Source organism: Macrobrachium rosenbergii, chromosome 51, assembly GCF_040412425.1.
Source record: "Macrobrachium rosenbergii isolate ZJJX-2024 chromosome 51, ASM4041242v1, whole genome shotgun sequence".
Taxonomy (NCBI): domain Eukaryota; kingdom Metazoa; phylum Arthropoda; class Malacostraca; order Decapoda; family Palaemonidae; genus Macrobrachium; species Macrobrachium rosenbergii.
The window spans coordinates 66,875,156-66,900,314 of NC_089791.1; the positions used below are offsets into that span (position 1 = coordinate 66,875,156).

General features: G+C 39.9%; 1 protein-coding gene across 4 annotated transcripts in view; it reads left to right on the forward strand.

Annotated features, from left to right (window-relative positions):
* The window catches only part of LOC136833470 (solute carrier family 49 member 4 homolog), an 88,924-nt gene that overhangs the window by 37,734 nt on the left and 26,031 nt on the right, over positions 1 to 25,159 (forward strand). For all 4 annotated transcript variants that reach the window (XM_067095670.1, XM_067095666.1, XM_067095667.1 and 1 more), the window contains exons 2-3: positions 19,742 to 20,136; positions 21,296 to 21,507. In XM_067095670.1, coding sequence (XP_066951771.1) covers positions 20,121 to 20,136; positions 21,296 to 21,507 — 228 coding nt within the window. In that variant the 5' untranslated portion in view covers positions 19,742 to 20,120. The remainder of the gene's footprint in view (positions 1 to 19,741; positions 20,137 to 21,295; positions 21,508 to 25,159) is intronic.

Genomic DNA, 25,159 nt, shown 5'->3' on the forward strand with positions numbered 1-25,159 from the left:
TGTTATAAAATTCACATTATTTCTAAATTACAAAAGAGTGAAATAAAGGCAATCAAAAATAACTAACAAGACTGAAAAATACATGGCTTAATCTGAGGCAATGAAAAGCAAAATAAATATACAAAAAAGGAATGTAGATAACATGTAAAAAAAAAATCAAATAAAATGCAAGCAAAAGTGGAAATGAAAATGGGATTTCCTAACAGAACATACAACGAAAGTACACGGAAATAAACAAAGAAATTTTAATTTTGAGACTGAAATGCTTACTCATTTAGTTCCAAAATATTCCTCTATTTCCGATGCAAACAACATATTAATGAAATAAGAGGAAAAACAACTGACGAGTGTAAGTGATACACGGTGACATTCAATAAATGCAACAGTAAATTAAAATCAGACTTTGACACATTGTACCTATAGTAGGCATTGGCAAATGTGATATGACTGCAATTAGCTTGCAGCATACAGTACAATGAAGAACAAAAATAATCAGCAACCAAGTCATAAGACTTATTGGCATTATTGACAGTAAAGTACAGTGCCTCACAAAGAAATACAGTAAATATTTTAATGAGAGTTTTCTAAATTTAACAGTTTTATAATTGACCCACTCCAGTTTAGTTTTGATTAATCACCACTGACTTCTTGCAAAGCAAAACACTGCCGCCAATAGGAGCCTGGTTGGGACAGGCATTGAGACTAGCTTGGAGCTGTGCTCTCTTGAACCCCCATAGACACAGAGATAGGCAGTGTGCCTCCCAACGGAACCAATGGGTACGAATGATCTAGTCGAGTATGATGCAGAGTTTGGCACCTCCAGAATCAATGTGGCCGGCACTAATTCAGCTCAGAATTACCCCAGAAGGGCAGTCTTTTCTCTCACTACAGATAAAGAAATAGACTACTTTTTAGAGGGTGATCACAGAGATGGAGTCAGCTGCGAATAGAAAACTGCAGTTCAATGTGTAGTTTTTATTGATAGGTCCGTGAACTGGCCTAAGCTGCTCGTAAGGAATTGCCAGTCAGAGTCAAAGGAGAGCCATAGTTGGGTACAAGGCCGTCACCTTCAAATACCGCTGGAGTCAGTCATGTGGGGTCATCATGCGGCTTCTAATGTCTTTCAACTGCGATATCCAGGAGTGGCACACTGTGAACAGAAAATCTTGTGGGTGATGGATCAGGGATACACTGAAGGATTGGTTGGAGTAGAAAAGGAATTAGAAATTGCTTCCGGACCAAATGAACTTCTCAGGAGACTTTGCAGGAAATCCTGGAAGGATATGGGCAAAGGGTAAAAACAGAAGTGTGGGTTTAAATAGGGCAAAGATAATGGAACAGAGTAGATGTTACTTTTATTAAGGGCATATCGGTCTTTTGAAATAACCATAAACGAAACACATATGCATACATGATTGTTTCGGTTTATGTTTCCTTATGCTAACTAAAACAAAAAAGAAATTTTACGAGCATCTTGCAATAACTCAAACCTGAAGAGAAGCTGAGTGTTCGAAAAAAAATTTAATACGTTTACGGAGAAGTGGCAACGTCTCTAATAGGCTCCATTTTTCTATTGAAAATAGTATGATAATAATATCTGGGAGGTTTGTCTTTTTGAGCTGCTTTCACATCTGACTTATGGATAAGCCATACTAATAAGAACAAAGGTAGAAATGGAATGTGGAAAACTGAATAAAATAATAAAGTAAAAATTAGATAAATTGAAAAAAATACAAAAGTAAAAAAAACTAATATGCATTCATTTCGGATATAAGGAAATGAAAAGTATTTCCAGTTAGAACAATGGCAAAATTAAATATATATATATATATATATATATATATATATATATATATATATATATATATATATATATATATATATATATATGTGTGTGTATGTATATATATATATATATATATATATATATATATATATATATATATATATATATATATTGTTATGAGTTTTCCGAGGTGCGTTGGGATTTATGTTACTGTAATCAATAGGGCCTTGCAATAAAACCCTCGGAAGACTGTAAACAGAGAAAAATAGAGTAAATGATAAGTGGTAGGTCGCCAAGTGAGAATTCTGATTCTTAACACTATTTTATTCACAAAGCACAATGGTAAATTAAAGGTGACAGATCTCACTAAAAATGTAAATGTACAATAAATCACTGACTTTGAAATTAGCACAAATCAAGGTGTACATACAGAGACCACATACAAAAGATCGTTAACTTCACAATGCAGTTATGTCAGCCCAGGTAGGGCAGATTCCTCTGGGAAATCAGGATGGCAGGAGAAATATCTACTTGGTAAAAGACTCTGACAACACTCCTGGAAGTGAAATAATTCCAGATGAGACTACTACAAAAATTATATCTCTCTTAGGACTAATTAACACACAAGTTCAATGGATTGTGGTACTCTAATCACTCCTAGCAAAGGTATTAAATTGATCTTATCACTTCTAGCAAGAGAATGGCATAACTCTATGCACTTCTAGCAAGGAATGCTCTGGCATGGATAAGTACACTGTTGCAAAGTCAAAGAAAAGGGGAGTGAATTAAATTGTGAATTGAGAAGGAAAGATATCTCATCAGAGAAAAAGTACGCTGGCTTAGAACTAACCCTTGAATCCCAGGATGTACCGTATTTTGCTTCTTTGTGATGCTTAGACAGAAGATTCTCCAGGTGAGGTAGATTTGAACTATTTTGTGGCAACATCTGGCTCAAAGGTCAAAGTTCTTCAAGTGTGTGGGAAAATGAGTGCCTGCTTGGCACAAGGTTGGCTGCTCTGTCGGGCAGAGCCTTCGGCTGAACAAAACAGACTAACTGGTGATCTCTGTTGACCTGGCCCTTTTTAAGGCATAGAATGTGGTTGGGGCATGGGTTCAAGCTACAGTACTGGCATATACCTGGGGATTAATGAGAGAAGATCTTCGCCAGTAAATTGAAAACGATAGCGGGGGTGAATTAGGTTTGGGGCCTAGCTAGAAATAACAGTGATTATTGTCCGAGTGTTCTCCCTCATGGGAGATAAACGTCTGTCCTAACGACTAAGGTTCTATGCCACTCCTAATTTTTACCACCTCACTCCATATGCTGTGGGTCTACATAGTCCCCCTAGTCAATAAGAATATTTTCTGAATTATTAAAGAAATATGTGATACAGCATCGTAGAAAACCAATCATATAAATATATAATGTATGTATATATATGCATATATATATATTCTTATGATATTCTCTTGTAAGATGTATAAAATATGATTTTCAGAATATTATGATATGCTTTATAATTGTCATATGATTTTTTCTTTATACAAGAGATTTGTGTAGTGTATTCTGTATATTAGTGATAATTATGTATAAATGTCTTTGTAATGTCAGATCTCACAAGAAGTAATGATTTAAATAAGTTAACAGCATAATTTAGAATTAATAATGTGTTTCTTAACAACAACGTAGTAGGAGAGAGAGTTTAAGTTAGACCAGATGTTCTAGCTGTCATCATGAGAGATAAGCGAGGACTTGGGTTCTTTGTCTTGTTTTCAAAAACGTACCAACTATAATTAGCCAGCTGTATTCTGTTTTGATTGTGTTCAGATTTCGTTAAAAGCTCTGTTCAATACAATTTTCTGTTTGAGTCATACATTTGTTTTTTGAGATTTACTGGGAGTATAAGCACATGGCAATTGTGTCATGTTTAAGATTACATTGCTCTGCTCATGTATTGTTCTAATGTGTTAGTTTTGGCCCCCCAAGACGTTTTGCTCAGGAAGTGATGTCATCTTCCTTTTCTAGAATTTTCTCTTGTATCTTGCTCCCAAAATGTAATGACGTAATTCTACTGGGGTTTTACTTCTAGCTAGAATCCTAAAAATTTGCTCATTCTGATTTCAAAGACCTTTTGCGTGGTTTCTCTCTCTCTCTCTCTCTCTCTCTCTCTCTCTCTCTCTCTCTCTCTCTCTCTCTCTCTCTTCAAAAGAGAGAAGTTATTAATGTAAATCATTTGTGTGGTCATTGATATTAATCTTAGCTTTTGAGATCTGATAACAGTAGTACAAAGTGTATATTTTGGTAATGGCGCCTATCAAAAAAGTGTGTTTTGTGAATCTCGAGCAGCTGCATTTAGGGTGATTTTCTGAAAGTTTTCACAAGCTTGTGTCAGGCAAAGTGACTTTTACTTATTATTACCATAGTATAATAAGGTCAATATATTAAGCGGCTTCAGGTATGGGATGGCCAGAAGATAAATGGTCAGTCTTGTTACAGAGTGTTCTCATTGGTGAAGGAAGAAGTGCCTGTTTAACCTTATCAGCTGATCAGTGTAAAGAGTACAAGGTATTCAAACACAATGTGCTACAAGTTTACCAGATGACCCCGAGCATTGCAATGAAAGATTCAGATCTTTGAGAAAGGATGACAAGATGACTTTCTTGGATTATACCTACAAAGTAAGAAGATGTTTTAAACGATGATTGGGGGCTGCTAAAGTTAAATCTATGGACGAACTTGAAGAGCTGGCTGTCCTAGAGCAGTATTTTAGACGAATTCCTGAACACATAAGAGCCTATTTGAGAGGGAGAGAGAGAGATTAAGAAACTTGACAAAGCTGCTACATTGAGTGAAGATTATAATATTATAAGTAGTAGGTGTACTAATAATATCAAGTACCAGAACCAACAACGTGCAGGTTTTAGGTCTCATCAAAATTTCAGGAGCAAATCTATTACCAGTGAAAATCCTTCTAGTGGTAATATCAGTACAAAGCCAGGTAATACCCCTCAGCATTTTCAAGACAGATACAGAAGACTAATTTTGTCTGCTTCAAGTGTGGAAGAGCAGGACACTACAGTCGAGATTATTATCAGACACAACAGTCAAAGCCAGCTGGTCAAGTGGTCAAAGGTGACCAGGTGAAACAGACTACGAAGAGCAGTTTGGGGAAGAATGAAACTGTAGGAAAGACTGAAATTAAAGAAGCAGAGTGTTTAGCAACCAGTGGAAATTTAACTTCAAGCAGTGAGTGGCTGAGCAGCTTGGAGGCTTTGAAGCCATATATCTATGAAGGTACGCTGGCAACTCAAGGACGGAGTGTGCAGGTACCAGTCAAGGTAATACGTGGTACTGGGAGTAACCATAGTATGGTAATTCGTGGTGCTCACCTACAGTTGGAGAAGAATCTCACAGATGATTCAGTTATTCTGAAGGGTATAGGAGGAGAAGAGGTAATCCATGTATATGCCGCTTGCATCTGTCGGGTGAACTGGTGACAGGGAATGCTGATTTTGCTGTAAATGACTCACTAGCTGTTGAAGGTGTACATGTTTTACTGGGTAATGAAGTTGGTGGTGCACCATTTGTTCCTTGTCCTATAGTGCCAGACAAACTGTTGAGGATTAGTCCTACGGTAGATTTAGAGAAGAATAACCCCCACTTGTTTCCAAGTCAGTATGAAGTATGAAGAGAACTACATCAGCAAGTTAAGAAACTGAGGATTTACCTGCACAAGAATGAGCAAGTCAAGGATCTTTAAGCTTAAAGGAGATGTTCCAGGAAAGTGAAGTTTCCCCTAGTGTTAGCAGTGAAGAGATTTCCCAAGAAGAAAAGAATCCTGTTGTTATTGAAGAGACTCAGAGCAGTCAGAGTGTTCCTGAAGATAATAATGAAATACAGTAACAGAGTTAGCAGATATTGAGAGTTTGGCCTGTGAGGTCAAAGAAGACAGAACTGGGTACTGATTGCTTTATTACCTGGGCATAAGGTATACATAGCAGCGTGTGGACGGAAACGTGGTGCCCGACCCCAGGTCTCCGTGACCCGAACGCTGAGTGAGAGCAATTTGTGTTTGTTAACAGTCAATCAAATAACAATAACAAGAGATATAATGTATATACAGTGATAAAATATATATTGGTGAAAAGGCCAGGAAATTCTACATACAAACATATACATGAGATTTTTGCTGTGTTAATAGATGTGATACATGATCATAATTAATGGGTAAAGAAGATGTCTTTTCAAGTACTCCCCCCCCCCAAGACAATTATTATGAAATAATGATTGGAAGATCTGTTGAATGTTTATCACGTTATCTTCTTGGGAGAAGGAGCTGACCCCGAGTTCTTGATATCTATGGTTGTGGGGTGGTTTCGACTGCTGAGTCATCCGGCGGTTTTGCCAGGTGGATGACATTTTGGGATGCCGATTCCTTCATCCCAGGTCTTGTTTTGTGGAGGAATTCTGGGATGTCTGCTGGTTTCCTCCCGGGTTCCGCTGTCCATTAGGAAGGCTGGCTTTAACCTTCAATAGATATCCAGTCTTTCTGACCATGGATGTTGACGAAGTAGGCCTTGGATGTTCTACTGATGGCTCGGCATGGTCCTCTGTATGGTCTAGTCAAGGGTGGATGGTGGGTGTCGTTCCTCATGAAGACGTGTGTACAGGTTTTCAGGCCCTCTGGGCCTCTGGGCTGAAGTTATGGGTCCTGTCCGCAAAAGTCTTCCGGCAGGGTGCGAACTTCTTTGCAATTTCCCTTAGTCTTGGAAGGGGTGTATCCGGGTCGTCTGGCTCTGTGGGGAAGAATTCTCCAGGTATGGCCAATGCTTTGCTGTAGACTTTTTCTGCGGGAGATTCCTCGCCGTTTGCCCTTGGTGCGGTGCAAAGACCCAGCAGGACCCAGGGCAGCTGCGCCTTCCAATTCTTGTCAGTACAACGCACCATCAGAGCTGCTTTCAATGAACGGTGGGTCCTTTCCACCATACCGTTGGCCACAGGTTTGTATGCCATCGTACTGTGGAGTGTTGTCCCCATCAGGGGTGCCAGGGAGACCCAGAGTTCTAACAAGAATGCCAGGTTCCTGTCTGTAGTTATATTGTCCGGCACACCGAAACGGCTTATCTAACTTGATAGTAGGGCTTCCGTGCAGGCTCTTGTTGATGCTTCTGCCATTGGGGTTGCTTCTGGCCACCTTGTGGAACGGTCCATGACTGTTAGGAGGTATCTGGCGTCCCCTGATTGTGGCAGAAGTCCTACGACATCTATTAGTGCAGCAGATTGCTGTAAAAATCGTTCAGATAGTGAACCAAGCATGAAATTTGGCACAAACATTCCTAAGACTACGCTCTCTTAGAAAAGGGCGCTGGCCACCTGAAAATCCAAGATGGCGGCTATTTTTCAAAATGGCCGCCATCTATGTTGAGATTCACTGGTTTGGGAGCATCTATTGGATGGAATATGCCAGTTTTTTTTTAAACCTCGACTTTTAGGTTATAAAAATGTTCCATACCACACATTTTATTGAAAACCCTTACTAAATGAATTGTAACCAAGATGGCGTACAAAAATGGTTGCCATAAAAGTTTTTTTTCTATCCACAGCGCTAGCAGACATAGAGACCAACTGTTTTTATTTAATGGTATATTCATGTGATCAGACAGTTTAACTAATATGCTATTTTCAACTGAAATAGTAATGGTATGGTCACATACAACATTGTGTCTAAGACTGTAACCATAAAAAGAAAAGAAGAGAAATACGGACTAAACGCAACCAATCTATGTATAGGTCTCTCAACCTACACCTTTGAAAAATTCGAGGATAAGAAGGTAGGCATAGCATGACACGTTGGATGCTCACGCCAGATTATCTACTGAAGAGAGGGCAATATTTATCTAGACTTCACATTTGCAAGTGCACAGAGCTGTGCAGGGAAGACCCAGCTTGTAGCACTTGCACCTTTCCTGACAGCCTGCTTTGCATCCACATTTGGTAAGCTGTTGGCAACTCTTGGCTAAGGGCGAGTTGGTTGTCCAGAGGACTTGCCATGCTTCACCAGACTTTTGCCATCCCCACTCAGCAGGGTTCTCTGGCTGTGGCTGACACTGGGTGGCCTGCCCCCACACACAACCAGCCTGGTACGCAGCACGCTTGGTGTGTTGGAGGAGAGCTCCTGGTTGGTGGAATGGCCTCATATGCCCTTTGTTTTCTGGCAAACATATCAAGTCTAGCCTCATCCACAGTGCCAGCAGTGCTGGATCTTTCATACATAAGTATGACAAACCTCTCCAGGACCTTCAGGTCACTCTCTTCCACTCTGAGAGGGTAGTGACTCAGTTTGGAGAACACAGTGGAGGCCTCTGGAAAGATGTTCCATGTCTGCCAGGCGGTCTTCTTGCCCTTGCTCCGGAAGGCTGACACTGTATCACAGCCTGAACGCATGGAAGAAGAGCATGCCATTCACCTTCTCCTGGCCCAGAGAGTTGCACAGGTCATGCACAGCAATCCAGCGCAGGCTCTGGCCTTGGCCAAATGCCACCCATAGCTTCTCTAGCCCTAGATTGTGGAGAGTGGAGAAAGCACTGACTGCAACGACAAGAACATCTGTGTCATTTGCTTTAACCGTGATGGTCTTGGCTCCATGTTCTGTGGCATATTTGGCATGGAGAAAGATGCGGGTGTCAGCTTCCTCATGAGAGCACTTTTCCAGTCCCTGAAGACTAGCCTCATGAGTGCTGAGGACAGCAGACCCTTTCGTGGCAATGACAACATTTGTGGCAGACATCTGGGCAACTTTGTCTGCCAGGAACTGGAACAACTCTGTCTTGTTGGCATCGTGTCTTAGGAAATTGCGCCAGTTGGATGGAATTGTGTTCTTGTCTGTCACCTTGCGCCTTCCTCCTTGACCACGTTGGAGCCTGGTCTCAGCTTTGAGGCTGATGTATTGTATACATCAAATACAAGATGTGATGATGTGTACTTGCTGCTATAGGATTGTATCACAGGCAAGAAGTCGCAAAGTGCATAGCCCTCAAAGGTCTTTCCTTTCTTTGGTGGCAAGGCATGGACCAAAGCTGATCCATCTACAATGAGGACATCAGTCTTTGGTTCTTTGTCTTCTAGTGTAACATGACTCTCCAGGACCGAGGTCAGCTGAGACTTCTGACATGTGTACAGCCTACCACCCTCACTAAGGGAAGCTGGGAATGTTTGATTCTCGTGCTGGAAGAATTCCTGCAGATCACATTCACGGCTCTGACAGGATATAAATAGCTTTGAGAAAAGCTGGCAATCCTCCGTCAGAAGTTTCTGCTTTGACTGTTCTACAGGAGCAGCTTCTTGCCTGAAGAAGTCAGTTCTGTTCTTCTTTATCGGCTCATAGAAGGAGACTGCATTGTTTGCCAAAGAGTCTGAAAACTTCTGAAATTTAGTGGGCCTCTGTCAAGGTGTGTCTGTAGAAGTTCTGCTGAGCTGGGGTGGGCAATGTCTTTGTAGTTCCATGGAAGGAGGTAGTGGCAGTAGTTGCAGATGGGTTGTGGTCGATGTTGTCCATCACTGCAGTGGTGAACAACCCTTTTCGCAGTACTGGGGGACAGACCACACCCTCCTCCACATATTTGCTAACTGTGGCATCTCCTAACTGTGCAGAGACCTCCAGTACTCTGTCATAAGAGATACTGAGGCCATACTGATGTAGCATTTCAACCAGGTTTCTCTTCTTGGTTTTGGCATAGACTGAGAGTCCCATGTAGACTGGGAATGGTGTTTCTCTGTCTTTGGAGTGTCTATGAGTTGTTGCTCCCCTCTTTGTATCGGGAGTAGCAGTTGAACTGCATGAGCTGTGCAATGGCCTGGTCTGACTTTGATGCTCCAAATCGTAACTGTGACTTGATGTCAGCCCCATGCTCAACCATCCCTACAAACTGGAGCAGGAGAGGAGGCACAGAATTTCGTACACAAGCCTCAGAAAATGTGCCATCAAACCGTGACTGATGATCAAGTATAGACTTTCTGAGAATATTTGCTGCTTTAGCAATGATAACTGCCTCTGAAAGATCAGATGATTGAGCAAGTGCTTTTCCCACATCCTTTGAAATGCAAGTAATACATCTCTGCCAGATTTATGAGCCTCAAGTTCTGGAATTTCTGCCAGAAGTTTGTCTTTGAGTCTCGTGGAATTTACACTTGGTGACTCTACACCTAATTGTTCCAGACGTTGTTGGTAGAGGTGGCAAATATCTGCCAGCCGAAATGTGACTGGATCATCTGAACAAAGGTTGTTTTCAACAATGTATGTCATCAGTTCTGACAGAACTAGTGGATACACATCTGATTCTGACTCAGTGCTACCTTGGTCTTTTCTCAAGGCTCCTCAGGTAGGACCTTTTTCTGTTGTAGAGGGCACAAAGACAGGCATGGTGATACTTAAACTCCTGTGCAATGACATCCCCACCAGTCAACTTAGCAAGGAGCTTGCCATCACTAAGTATCTCTGCACATTCACGCAATTTCAAGTCAAGGCCCTTAGTACTAGCCTGTCTGAGATCAGATGCAGGTGCCACTTTCTCACAGAAAATGCAAACTTCATTGTCATGACTGGTTCGGCGCAGTTTTTGCAATGACTAGTCTCAGTGTTGCTGGTCTGGTCATTGGATTGTCGCTTTCTTGCACGGTCCAGTTTAGTGTTGTTAAACAACAAGCGACAGTTCACATGGTATTTTGCTGCATTTTTCCTGAGAGTGGCCTCTATGCCATCACCTTCATCCAGCCTTGCTGGATCCATTATCAGTGGCATTTCATTAATTTCACTGAACATGGGAATGTTCCTTGCCAGCATTGTGTACCCATCATGGTCTAGGACATGATGACTTGAGGTGATGTCAAGTGCTCACCTCTTTTGTCCTTCTGACAAAGACAACACAAACTCCAGTTTGTTTTTCTACTGCTCAATATTGGATTGGCATCACATTCTGCCATGATTTCACTTTTGATTAAGGCCGAGGGGTTATCCTTTTACCACCTTAAACAAAGCACACATTCCTGTATGGGATTCAACTAGGTTCGGTCTCCCTACACCTAGCCCGATCATTCATCCAGTGCCATTTAAGTCCCGTGTGATCTGTACACCATCCGGGTAAGTACATAAACCATCATGTACAGCCCCCATACCCTTGGCTCGGCTCTCCCTGGGCACATCCTGTCTATTCAGGTGCGGCTATCTAACTATAGCTGGTCTGGGGCTGTTAGAAAGCATTTGGGACACTAAACTAAACTATACTACAACTACTAGTCTAAGACTACAGGATTAGTAAAGCTGGATTAGCTGGCACTGAACCCCATGCTGAGTTACACAGCAGTGATGTCACCAGTGTGCCCTGGTTGTGTGCAGACATACACTCTTTTACATTTATTAATTTTCCTTCAAAATTGATGAGTTATTCGAAAGAGATGGCCTCATTAGGATCTAAAACCACAGAAACCAAGATCCATGCTTAAAACGATAATTGTTGAACGGGCATTATTTCTCATTATAATTATTGTTTCTACCTTTTCTTGGCAGCCATATAGCCCCCATATTTAAAGGTAAACTGTACTGGGAAGCTACAGAAACATAATATTCACAAGAAATAGTATGGAAGAGCTTTACCATATTGCTAGAAGCAAATACATGCCATTCTAGTGAAAAATTAGCCAAAATCTGTCGATACTGGCCGCCATCTTGGAATTTGGCCGCCATATTAAATTTTTTGCGTGGCCAGCGCCCTTTCTGATAGAGGGGACTTTAAAGAGCACTTGTGCAAAATTTCATGCTTGTTTCACTATCTGAACGATTCTTATGAAATATGCAATTATCTGCTGCACTATATGTGGATGTGCCCAAAACGCTGTCATGGTTGAGGGAAGTCTCCAATGCCTGATTCCATGTGCCTTGTGATCTTACTTGTCTGGCACGGTATGCAGTTCTTCGCCCATTCTCTTATGTCCTTCCTGATCCCATGCCACACGAATTTCTCTGTCATCAGGCTCATTGTTGTTCGTCCTGTTGGATGGGACAGCCCGTGGATGATGTCGAATGCCTGCTTTCTTTGTGACGTGGGTATCAGGGGGCATGGGCGGCCTGTGGTGGTGTCGCAAAGAAGTGTCGATCCGGATTCACCTATTGGCACGTCTTCCCACTTCAGTACGGTAAGTGCCGTGTGGTAAGATGCCGTTTCTGGGTCTAGGGCCTGTTCCGTTGTCAGGTCTTCGTAGTCTATGCCCAGGTGGACTGAATTTATTTCAACCCTTGATAGGGCGTCGGCTACCGGGTTCGTCTTGCCGGGGACGTAACTGATGGTGCATCCGAATTCAGAGATAGCAGCCAGGTGCCATTGCTGTCTTGCCGACCATGCGTCTCCCGCCTTCGTGAACGTATGTACCAATGGCTTGTGGTCTGTCAGGATGGTGAATGTGCTGCCGTCCAAGAGGTACTTGAAGTGCTGCACAGCTTGGTAGATTGCCAGCAGTTCCCTGTCGAAAGCACTATAGCGGGTCTCCGGCGGCTTTAAATTGCGGCTAAAAAACGCAAGCGAGCAGGGGAACCGTCTAGTATCTGCTCCAACACAGCTCCACATGCCATGTTGCTGGCGTCGGTGGTAAGTCTCAGGTGGGTGGTGGGGTCTTGATATGTTAAGGTGGTGGCTTTGGCAAGGGCTGCCTTCGTCTGTTTGAACACCTTTTGCTGCAGGACTTCCCAAGTCAGTGCTTTTGGCTTCCCCTTCAGCACTCTGGTTAGGGGATACATGATGCGGGCAATGTCCGGCACAAATCATTGGTAGTAGTTGACCATGCCGAGGAACTCCTGCAGGGACTTGATTGTTTTTGGTGTTGTAAATCCTTCACTGCATCCACCTTGGAGGCCATGGGGCAAACACCTGTCGGAGAGACCTCATGTCTCAGGAAGTCTACCTTCTCCTCTCCAAAGGTACATTTGTTGAATCTGATGACCAATTCGTTCTCCTGAAGGCGTTTCAGCACAGCTTGGACGTGACCCAGGTGCTCCTCCGGGGACCTGGAGAAGATCCGGATGTCGTCCACGTAGCAGACGCAGAAAGGTAGGTCCCCTTAGATGCTGTCCATCAGGCATTAGAATGTGGCCCCGGCGTTCCTGAGGCTGAAGATGGAGTAGGAGAAGGTATATGACCTGAACGGCGTGATGATGGCTGTCTTCGGAACATCGTCGGGATGTACTAGCACCTGAAAATAGGACTTGAACAAATCCATTTTTGTGAATATCTTGACCCTGTGCAGGACTCCTGTTAGGTCCTGCATGTTTGGCAAGGGTTAGTGGTCTGGTGTTGTCACTAGGTTCAGCCAACAATAGTCCTCACAGGGCCTCCAGGAACTGTCTGGTTTCTTCACCATGTGGAGGGGGGATGCCCATGGACTCGATGCCTTTTTGCAGATACCCATCCTTTCGATCTTGGTGAATGCTCACGACAAGCTGATCTCCCTCCTCTGTCTGTCTGAGTCGAAGCCCGGCAGTATCAGGAGACCTCGTAGTTTGTCCCAGGCATCCCTGGGTGATGTGTCCCCCAGGGGCTGGGCTGGTCCTTCAGGTCAAAGGTGTGTTGGGCTCTCTCTGGGACGGGCATGGAGTACGTGTCAATGCGTTTCTTTCGTAGGTCTTTGTACTTGACTTTGCCCAGCTGCGAATCCAACCATGGGGTGATTCTGCTGAAGACCTCCTCAGGCAGTATTGTCATGGTGACGTCCGCTTTGGTTTCCTCGTCCATGATTTTAGCTACACGGAAATGGACTCCTGCCCGCAGGAACCAGGATGCGGTATTTTGCAGCGAGAAAGGTGGCAGTTTCATCGCCTGGGTTATTGCTGCCTTTGAAGGCGGGAGGGGGATGGAGAGGATCTGTGTGCCCTTGGAAAGACTTTCTACCTCAGTGTCTGACATTTTGACTCACACCAAAACGCAAAATAGGCGCCATATTTAGTCCGTTAATGGTGTTTGGGGCTCGTTAGAAGCGAAAGCTATATGCCTTGCGATTTCGTTAATGACTTCTGAATACAGTTGATGTGAATCATAAATGGCAGGGCCAAACCATTCAAGAATGCCAAAATTTACCTGAAGAAGGTACACCGCAATTAGTCCGTTAGTGGCGTGGGTGTTCTCCAAGGCAGGAGCTTTCAGAGGTCTAGACTTTGTTGCCATATGGTTCTGTTAAAGGCTCTTTGGAGGTAAAGTGGCCGTAGTGAGTCCGTTAATGGTGAAGCCAAAACCACTGTGTTTACCGTTGCTCCTTATTGATTTATTACCTGGGCATAAGGTATACATAACAGCATGCAGACGGAAACGTGGTGCCTGACCCCAGGTCTCCGTGACCCGCACACTGAGTGAGCGCAATTTGTGTTTGTTAACAGTCAATCAAATAACAATAACAAGAGACATAATGTACATACAGTGATATAATATATATTGGTGAAAAGGCCAGGAAATTCTACATACAAACATATACATGGGATTTTTGCTGCGTTAATAGATGCGATACATGATCGTAATTAATGGGTAAAGAAAACGTCTTTACAGGCTCTTGAAGTTGGTCAAGTGACTAGAAAGAAGCTAACAGAACTGTAGAAGAAGGATACAGTGTTGGCTGATTTGTTCTTCAGAGTTGTTGATCAACAAGAGATACAACAAACTCCTACCTGTTATTATCTAAAGGAAGGATTATTAATGAGGAAGCATCGACCTGCCGATATACCAGGAAATGCTGAATGGGGCAAGTATCACCAAATTCTGATTCCATAGCCATTAAGGAAGCAAATGGATGCAGTAGCTCACGAGTCTGGACATATGGGAATCAGGAAGACAGTTGAGAAGATTGTGAAGTATTTATTTGGGCCTGGACTTCACAAGGATGTTAGCAGGTTCTGTCGAGAGTGTCACACCTGCCAGATAGCTGGAAAACCGAATGAAACTATTCAGAAAGCCCCCCTACAACCTATAGAAGTTAAGGGAGAACCCTTTAGCAAGGTGATTATAGATGTGGTTGGGCTGCTTCCTAAAACAAAGAAAGGAAATGAACATCTGTTTACATTAATGTGTCCTGTGACAAGGTATCCTGAGGTGATTCCTGTAAGAAGTATACATGCCAAGGTAATTGTTGAGAAGTTGGTGGAGTTTTTCTCCAAGTTTGGAATACCAGAAATTGTACAAAGTGACAGAGGAACGAACTTTACTTCAAAATTGTTCCAGGATATGATGAACTTGCTTATCATCCAGACTCAAGGAGCCTTAGAAAAGTTCCACCAGACATTGAAAAGTATGTTAACAAAATACTGTTATGAATCAGGAAGAGAATGGGATGCTGGTTTACACTTAATGTTGTTTGAAGTTAGGAATGCTTATCAAGAAAGTATGGGATGTTCACCAAATGAGCTGAATTTTGATCGAGACGTGAGAGGTCCATTGGAGATTCTTGCAGAGAATTGGGAAGAAAATCAAGAGGAAATCCAAGGAGGATATGTGAAGAACTTGAGGAAACGGTTAAGAGAAATTAGCAGATTCTCTTTAGAAAATCTGAAAATAAGTCAAGAGAAAATTAAAAGAAGATATGATACTAAGACTAAACTAAGAAGTTTTAGTGTAGAGCAGCAAGTTCTAGTGTTCTTACCAATGAAAAGATTTCCCCTTACCAATAAATTTCAAGGTCCTTACAAGATAATAGAGAGGTTAAGTGATAGAACTTATGTGACTGAAACTCCAGGAAGAAGAAAACGACAGAGGAAGATACATGTGAATCTTTTGAAACCTTACTTCTCAGAGACTAAAACTGAAAGTTTCAGTAACACAGACATCTTCATCCACAGAGGACAAGGATGGCTACGAATTGGGAGCTGAAAGCAAGATGAACAATTCTTCCATATTGGCAAATTTGGAGGATAAACTAAAACATCTGAGTGTTGAGCAAAGTGGTGAATTAAGTGAGGTGATTAGAATTTTCCCGGAAATCTTTGCAGATGTACTGTACCTAGGTGTACTGATCTGACGAAGCATGAGACAAAGATCAGAGAAGATGGAAAACCTTTTAAACAGAGAGCTTATTGCCTATCACCTTTTCACAGAGATGTTTTGAAGAAAGAAGTTTTTGTTGAATCATGGATTAGCAGAACCCAGTTCAGGTCATTACAGCTCTCCATGTGTGTTAGTGAAGAAACCAGATGGCTCATTTAGGATGTGTACTGATTATAGGAAACTGAATTCCATCAGTGTGGCTGACAATTATCCCTTGGATCTTATAGATCAATTGCTTGATAATATTGGGCAAGCCAAATTTGTTTCCAAGATAGACTTGTTGAAAGGTTATTATCAAATTCCCTTAGAAGAGAATGCTAAATTGCTGTCAGCTCTCATTACTCCTTTTGGACTGTATCAATACACTGGTTTGCCATTTGGTCTGATGAATCCACCTGCAACATTTCAACGAGTAATGGATCAACTGCTAGGATCCATAGAAGGAGTAGGTGTTTACCTTGATGACATAGTGATTTATTCTACAACATGGGAAGAACATCTGAAGATTTTAAGGAAAGTGTTCAAGAAACTACGGAAGCAGGACTAAAAATCAACTTGTAAAAAAGTGAGTTTGGAAGGGCAACTGTTCAGCATCTGGGATATGAAGTTGGAAAAGAACTTCGTGCTCCTGTTGATGTTAATGTAGAAGGTATCCGTAAGGTTACCCCTAAAAAGATTTTCTGGGCATGGCTGGATGTTATCTCCGATTCTATTCGAATTTCTCAGCCGTAGTAGCTCCCCTGACTGATTTTCTAACCTTACTGTGTAAAAATAGAGAACATTTTTGGAAAGCACAATGCAATTGCAGATTATTTATCCCACTGTGAATCATTGGATTCAAACCCGGGATAACTAATCTTCTGGTGGGAGGAATCTTATAATATTCTCTTGTAGATGTATAGAATATTATTTTCTGAATATTATGATATGCTTTATAATTGTCATATGATCTTTTTTCATGCAAGAGTAGTATATTTGGTATATTACTGATAGTTATGTATAAATGTCTTTGTAATATCAGATCTCACAAGAATTAATGATTTAGATAACTTAACAGCATTATTTAGAATTAATAATGTGTTTTTAACAATAATGTAGTAGGAGAGAGAGTTTAAGTTAGACCAGATGTTCTAGCTGTCATCATGAGAGATAAGCAAGGACATGGGTTCTTCATCTTATTTTAAAAACATGCCAATCATAATTAGTCAGCTGCAGTCTGTTTTGATCATGTTAAGATTTCAATAAAAGCTTCGTTCAATATTATTCTCTGTTTGAGTCACATACTTTTTTTTTTGAGATTTACTGGGAGTATAAGCACATGGCAATTGCCTCATGTTTAAGATTACATTGCTCTGATCACGTATTGTTCTAATGCGTTAGTTTTGGCCCCCAAGACATTTTGCTCAGGAAGTGATGTCATCTTCCTTTTCTGGAATGTTTTTTTGTATCTTGCTCCCAAAATGTAATCACGTAATTCTATGGGGGATTTACTTCGATCTGGAATCCTAAAAATTTGCTCATTCTGATTTCAAAGACCTTTCATGTGGTTCCCTCCCCCTCTCTCTCTCTCTCTCTTCAAAAGATAGAAGTTATTAAAGTAAAATATTTGTGTGGTCATTAATATTAATCTTAGCTTTTGAGATCTGATAGCGGTAGTAAAAAGTGTATATATTGGTGATGTCACCCATCAAAAAAGTGTGTTTTGTGAATCTCGAGCAGCCGCATTTGGGGTGATTTTTTGAAAGTTTTCACAAGCTTGTGTCAGGCAAAGTGACTTTTACTTATTATTACCATAGCATAGTAAGGTCGATATATTAAGGGATTTTCGCTTAAGTAAATCTACACTCCATTTCATGTTTTATGTTTTTTTAGAATAATGTGTTCTTAACGTCATTTGAATTATTTGATTCTCTTTGAATTATTTATTTAGTTCTTTGTGAATTTAACACTTTACCATATTTTATATGTTTGCAATCTCTTAGTTTTTCACATTTTATGTAGTGATGATTTAACATTTATTTACTTAGCATTTTAAGTATTTATTAATAGTTTAACATTGCATACTTGATTTAGTTTTCATTTACCTAGATTTTCTTTTCAAATCTTAAGTATTTCTGAGTAGTTTAAATTTTGCTTGATTAATTCAATTTCTTGATAAATTAACCTTTGTAATTTAACTCAGGAATTAATTAAATTTTGTGTTGTTTTCAAGAAATAGTAAAGTTTTTCAGATTGTGAATTCTGATTATAGATTTTGAATTTAAAAATAAATTTTTGTATTCAAAATTTTTACAACATTGTTTCATTTATGGCCACCAGTGATAGGATTAATTGTGTGCATAGGGCATAGTGATAAACATGTTTTGTTCCTTTAGTTTTGCTGAAGTGAACTGATTCCAGGTAAACAGTTAAAGTTGTTTTATGGAGTGATGCCCTTTTACTTTAGTATATTTCTTGTTTAAATGTTGATACCTCACACTTGCTTTGATAATCTTAGTCTGATTTCTCACATGATTAGTAAGTTTTTAAGGGATCACTGCTGTCTTTAGAGTACCCAGTCGTAATTTTATTGTTGTGAGAGTTCAGGTATCTGGCTAAAGTGATGTAATTTTTGAAATCTATGATTAGTTGTGTAATAACCAGGTACTTGAACACTTCGTGACAATATATATATGTATATATATATATATATATATATATATATATATATATATGTATATATGCATATACTGTATGTGTATATATATATATATATATATATATATATATATATATATATATATATATATATATATATATATATATATATATATATATATATATATATATATATATATCATTCCTCACGCACAAAATTCACCACTTTGATGCGAGTTCAAGAACGCAAAATTGCCTTGAGGTTTTGAGAAGTAAACACCTCAACCAGTATTGTGCCAAAATTATGCTAACAGACACTATCTTTTTTATATGCATCTTCTGCAAAACATCAGATTGTCCCTTCCTGGTCTGCTTTCGTAAGTGCATTTATCAAATAGAGGCGCTACTTTACTATTCAACCATCTTTTCATATTTGATTTTTGTATCTCCTTTATCGAAAGACTGACTAATTTACGTAAAATCTGCAAATTTTCAAATCAACTGACCTTAAATGTGCTTTTATGTTTCCATTTCCTTCTGCTTCTTTCAATAATATTAAGAGTCCTTTCACAGTAATCTCTGTAGATACAAGATTTCTTATTACAAATACTTTTTGATTGAGTGAACTTTTCTGGTCAAAGGATTCCAATTAACAGTCACATGGCGGTTAAGCAAATCCAGGCTAAATCAAGGAAGTATAGAGTTAGTGTTCCAACATCAGAGATGTCGAATAGACTGAAATATATTACGCTACTTTTTAGGCCTCCTTGAATCAAAACTCAGTGTTCTACACCAATCCTGTACTCAAGGAGGATGAAAATTTATACCTATTTTCATCTTAACTCCATTGGAACTTTGAACTTATCCGTGTTATTCCTGCTTGCCATTCTTAAAACAGCATTTTTTTTTTTTATCAATATTACGAAGTGAGACGATTATTATATCTTGTCCATGTTCTAAAGGGGAGTCTTGGGTTCAGTCGCCTACAAAACCTGTTTACAAATGAGTTACAACAGGAACCGGACATGTCAATCTTAATTATAATTTTTCTCTATTAAAACTTTAATTGCCTCCATTGCTAAACAAAACTATGATGACATTAAGATTTGTAGCTTTGGGAAACTCTGAATATGAACAACGGCTAGCATCATTAGATTTTACTGAGCACATTATTATTATTGTTATTATCATTATCATAGTAATAGTGTGTTTTACTGAGATTGTCTTTTAATTTTGTAACAATTTCAGGCTGGTTTCTCGGTTGCGACTGACAATGACAAAAATCTACGCTGGACCATGAAATTAATCACTCGTATCTGATGAAGGAAGTAGAAGTTCCAAGAATCTTGTGGAAGACCGACAAAGTGTGTTGAAAATTCGCAACCTAGTTAAGCAGAAAAGAAATATTGGAGAAAAAATTAAATAGGACAGAAAACCTACAGAATACTCATACAATAAAAACACAAACCACTGATAAGAAATATAGATCTCCTTGGGAATAGAGAAATGTACGATTCTTCTTCATAAATAAGCAGGAGGGAGAGACCAGCGCTTAGTGTCTGAAAACCACCGAAGTTTGTTTTGGTTTCCATGAGGATACCGAGGTGAATGAGATTAAGCCCTTAATATGGGAAACGAAGAAGGTAAGCGGAAGGGTCTTGGCTAATTTTGAACAATGACCTAATTGACATTCTTACTTTCTATCTTGAACGTTCTTTTTGTGCAGAAGGGAAGAGGAAGAGCCAATTACCCTTCTTAATCTCAGGTTAGGCTAGTGCTTCTCTGTTAGGTTAAGCTAACGCCCTTTCTACAAGGTTAGGCAAGCGCCTTGTTTATCACAATGTTGAATGGGACAAGTTATTTTGTTCAGTTGCTATGGTTTGCCAATGTTATGTACTAAGATTCATAAAGTTTTGCACTATCGTATGTAAATCCTCCCTTGAAGAATGCACTAGGCGAGTTCCATGGGGAGTAGACAGTGCCAAATATTACCATAACTGCTCCACATTTGGTGAGAGGAAACTTTGGATATTATCGAAATCCTTGAATATTATAATGTTTTCTTGCCCATTTATATAACTGTGATTTATGCAGTTCCGGAAGCTTCCATAATGCATTCTTTTCTATGGTAAAAATTGCGCTTGAAAATTGAATATGGAACCCCAGTGATGAGGTGTCCATTTGCCATCAGATGATTTGGCGTGCCATCAAACTTAACCAGCTACCAGACCGGTAATCAGGATGAATAGGATTTTGAACCAAGGGCGTAGTTAATGCTCCGTGTTAGAATGACCCTCTGAAGGTGGAATAAGCTTACAGAATGCAATGTTAGATCATTTATGCTGATACACCGCGTGAGTGACATTTCGGCACGGCTGTATGGAATGTCAAATATTTTATCATGAATATCTGGTCTAGCTTTAGGTTCCAAAGACATTTGTCTCTTAGGTCGTGACATCGTTATACGCCCACATGTTTAGGCTTTTCGTGAGGATCTGCCTACAAACCATTGCTTGTTTTATCGATGATAATTCAAGCACTGGTTCACCTTCCATTGTTGCTTTAATTAGATTCCTTATAACAGATTGACATATAATGTCATTCACATTTATCACTCGCCATAATTAGTTACAATTTTGTATCACTTCCCCACATGACCTTAATGCTTCGAATTCCTTAATCTTTGAAAATACCTTATGCCCGTGTAGGCATAAGGCCGGCTTATTCAATAGTAACAGCAATCTTTGAACAGATCACCGTGAATTCTTTATAAAACTCGTATGTTATTTATGTTTTATCCAGAGAAGATGCCCATCGGGAGAGATGAAATCCGCAATGGGTATGGCAGCATCTGCACGGAGGAAGAAAGCTCCCAGGACCCTCACGACAAGCATGGGGATAGTTACAGCGTGGAAGTTGAGACAAATGGTAACATCAGCAGACCCGTTGTAACGGAAACAACACTCGCTAGGTTTTGGATTCTCCTGGTGTTTTCTCTAATCTCTTGGTTGAGTGTGAGTATAGCATGTCACAGAGACGAAAGACGTTCATTTTTGTTTCATTGAAGTGTTTAAATGTGCAATCTACTCTATTCAGTGAACGCGAAGTTATGTAACAGAAAATAAGATACAACCCAAGCTTCGAGCAACCCAAGGTTTTGCCGTATGTAAGAGTGTGTTGTTAAAAACAGTTCCTTTCTTTTATGGGTCGAAATTCATGCGCTCCGATGAGTTTTGTCAAGGATTCTTGATAAATTATAGCAATCTGTTAACCATTTTGCGTATGCGTGTGTGCTTGCATACGGCATCGTGATTGCCCAAACGTGCTATGTCGCAAACCTCTCCTCCTTTCAAGTACCTTTGAGAAGACGTTTTTGTTAATTTTCATATAAACGTTCTGTACTGAACACGCCAGGTCTCGGGCTTCGTTGTTTTTCGTTTTATTGAACTAAAGATGCTTCTATAGCTTACGATTGTACTGTATAGTATAGCAATGGTGTCAGATGATGCGGCTAGGGTTTATTGAATTGATTTACTTCCCTGTAGCCTAAGTCACAGAAACAGAATTTCCCAAAGTCTACGACATCACCGAATTATTTTGGATAGAGTTCCCTTGATATTTCTTATTGTATGATAATTAGAATGTCAGTCATCGTACCTCACGAGGGTTGCAGGTGTGTCTGCGATGTACAGTATGCTCTTATTTAGGTTATCGTGATAAGAAATTAACACAGCAAGGACGGTAGAATTCACAATGGGACATTGGACCAAAATTATTATTGAATGCCAAAGTCCCAATTTGTTCAAATGCATTGAAAGTAAACATCACCAGTCTCCTTCTGAGAATAATGAGAAAATAAAGAGGTATCGAAACTAATTTTTTCTGTTCATTATCTGACGAATGGTACGTAAGGCTATTATGAAAGCAGCTGATAAATTTACTGCAAATTGACACCAGACCAATCCAGTATACAACCACCTCACCACAGATTTTATACAATTCTAATCGAGCAGATAACATTGTCTAGGGACGCTTTTTGCAGGCATTTTTACTTCCCAATAAAGCAAACAACCTCCACAAACAACACATGCTGTAACAGAAACAACCTTTTATTGTCCACAGCAATCCCACTCCATTTGATAGCATATCGTTATATGTCATGTTAGTGAAATGGGGCTGTTTGAAATATTCAGTGATGGATGAAAACTTTTTATATACATTGCGCTGCTAGATAACCTACAGTCAGTAAATCAGTTTACTTTGTATCAGAACAAAACTTAGAAAAAATTAACTTGACCTTACTCGAGTTTGGACTATCGGAGTGTAATCGATCGAATCAAGAAAATTTACGGATAAGATCTTAGTAATCTAAAGAAAGTATTGCTTGCATAATTATATTAAATAGGATTTTACATAATTTTGAGCTTCATCTCTGATAAAGCAGGATTCATTCCACTTTCATTAATGATCTAGTCATTGTTGTCAGAGGTTTTTACCGGCATTTTCAGGTCGTCGTCTTACACCTGACGCATGAGAACAACTCCGACTACAAACGGAAGTCGAGAGATGGTTTGCATTTCTCGGTACTGTTTGGCCCGTTACTGTAGTGCAGAACAATCATAAAAGAAAAGTAAAAAATGCGCCGAAGTTTCTTCGGCGCAATTGAGTTTTCTGTACAGCGTATAAATGCTGTATGAAACTCTCTGCCACGGCCCATGAAACTCTTAGCCGCGGCCCATGAAACTTCCAGCCAAGGCCCGGTGGTGGCCTGTGTTGTTGGCACCTATTGCGGTGCGTGACGCGCGATCATGGCTAACTTTAACCTTAAATAAAATAAAAAAAAAACTACTGAGGCTAGAGGGCTGCAATTTGGTACGCTTGGTGATTGGAGGGTGGGTGATCAACATAACAATTTGCAGCCCTCTAGCCTCAGTAGTTTTTAAGATATAAGGGCTGACAGAAAAAGTGCGGACGGACAGACAAAGCCATCTCAATAGTTTTCTTTTACAGAAAATAAAAACTGAATTTAAGATCCCTGGGAAATTCTGTTTATGTTTATCTTTCACAAAAGAATTGGTCACACGCACTTGAGAAGTTATGTTTTATGGGCAGTTCTAGGTAATCTGTATTCATTTTTCATATCGAATTCCTGAAATTTATGGTGTCGGTATTGGGAAAGATAGTCGATGTATTCGGGAAGGAAGTGATTGCATGAAACGGACCTACCCTGACTGAGGATAATTGTCTTTAGATCGAATGCATCTGCCATCCTTAGTTTGTGGAAAATGACTGGAAACTGTTAACCGGACTTAAAAATTTTGCCAAGATATTTCACGTTAAACGTTTTTTAAAGCGGTCTCTTATACCTTTTTTACTAAACCAGTCCCATTAAATTTGCTTTTCGTTGAGCTGACATAAAAACAAGGAAAATCTTAGACAAACAAACATGCAAATGAAGTAGAGGATATCTGGAAGCTGTTTTTCCCTTAGTTTTCAAGCGGATTTCTGAGGCATTTTGTTCTGAATGGGGTGTATTTTATTTTTATTAGTAAATCTTATTACAAACGAAAGGCACTTATGCAATACCGTAACATGCGAGCACATAACCCTGAATCTATCGCATACCCTTGACTCCTGATAGCCAGTATTACTAGGAAAATTCTAACTAGGTAAAACTGATGCCCTTTTGGATCCATCCATTCACACCCAAGATAACACTGACAGTGGATACAGGAGCCTTGAGTACCTTCGTGATTTTTAGTGATGCTTTTGACATGCTTAACCATTAGCCTCAGCAGTATAATTTTGCAATAGTTCTGATTAACGGTGTTTTTGTCAGCAAAGATATATATCATCTGGTGTTTTTCAGGGTCGTGTTCCGGAACTTTTAAGCTTAACAGCTGACTGGATTGTTGTCTTTGAAAATTATTTAGTACTATACTGAGATGATGGAGTTTTTGTAACAGCCGTTTTCTATCCCTTGATGAGACATAAGATAGCTGTTGGCTTTGAAAGAAATGTAGAGCAGTTCACTAGTACTGAAATTGGTGTATGAGGGGCAGGACTGTAATAAGACCAATATCTAATTATTTAGTCTATTTCATAACATATTCTCGCTCACTGTGTGATCTTGTACTATGAATGTTATGTATGAAATGAATGAGTCTGAGTTTTGACCATATTTATTACCTTATCTTTTGTATATTTATGTTGCTAGAACGTAGAACATTGTAAGATTTCTGATTCAATGACGCTAATGGTATTTATGCCACATTGGTCCATCCTTTGTTTTCATGGTGTCAAAAGTGTCCTGCCATTATTTATTTTCTGAAAGAAAGGGAGTTCGAAGTGGTGGCTTAGCTTTTCAGTCAACTAGTTTTCCAACTCGGTGCTCGGCATCCTCTGTGCACAAAGTTTAATTGTACAGTGCAGCGCCCGAATTCAAAAAATACTTAAAAGTTGCATGTAATTCTGTGCGGGCAAGCACAATAGCAAATGAATGCAACATGTAACTGAAGCTCACAAAGGGATATTTGTTTTCATTTTGAACAGTCAGTATTACAGGGGATGGCTGAGCCTATACACACTACCGACCATCGCCGAAAGATTTTCTTGGCCTTCTAGCATAGGCTGTTTCATTAGAATAACACTTCGGTCACCCTTAGT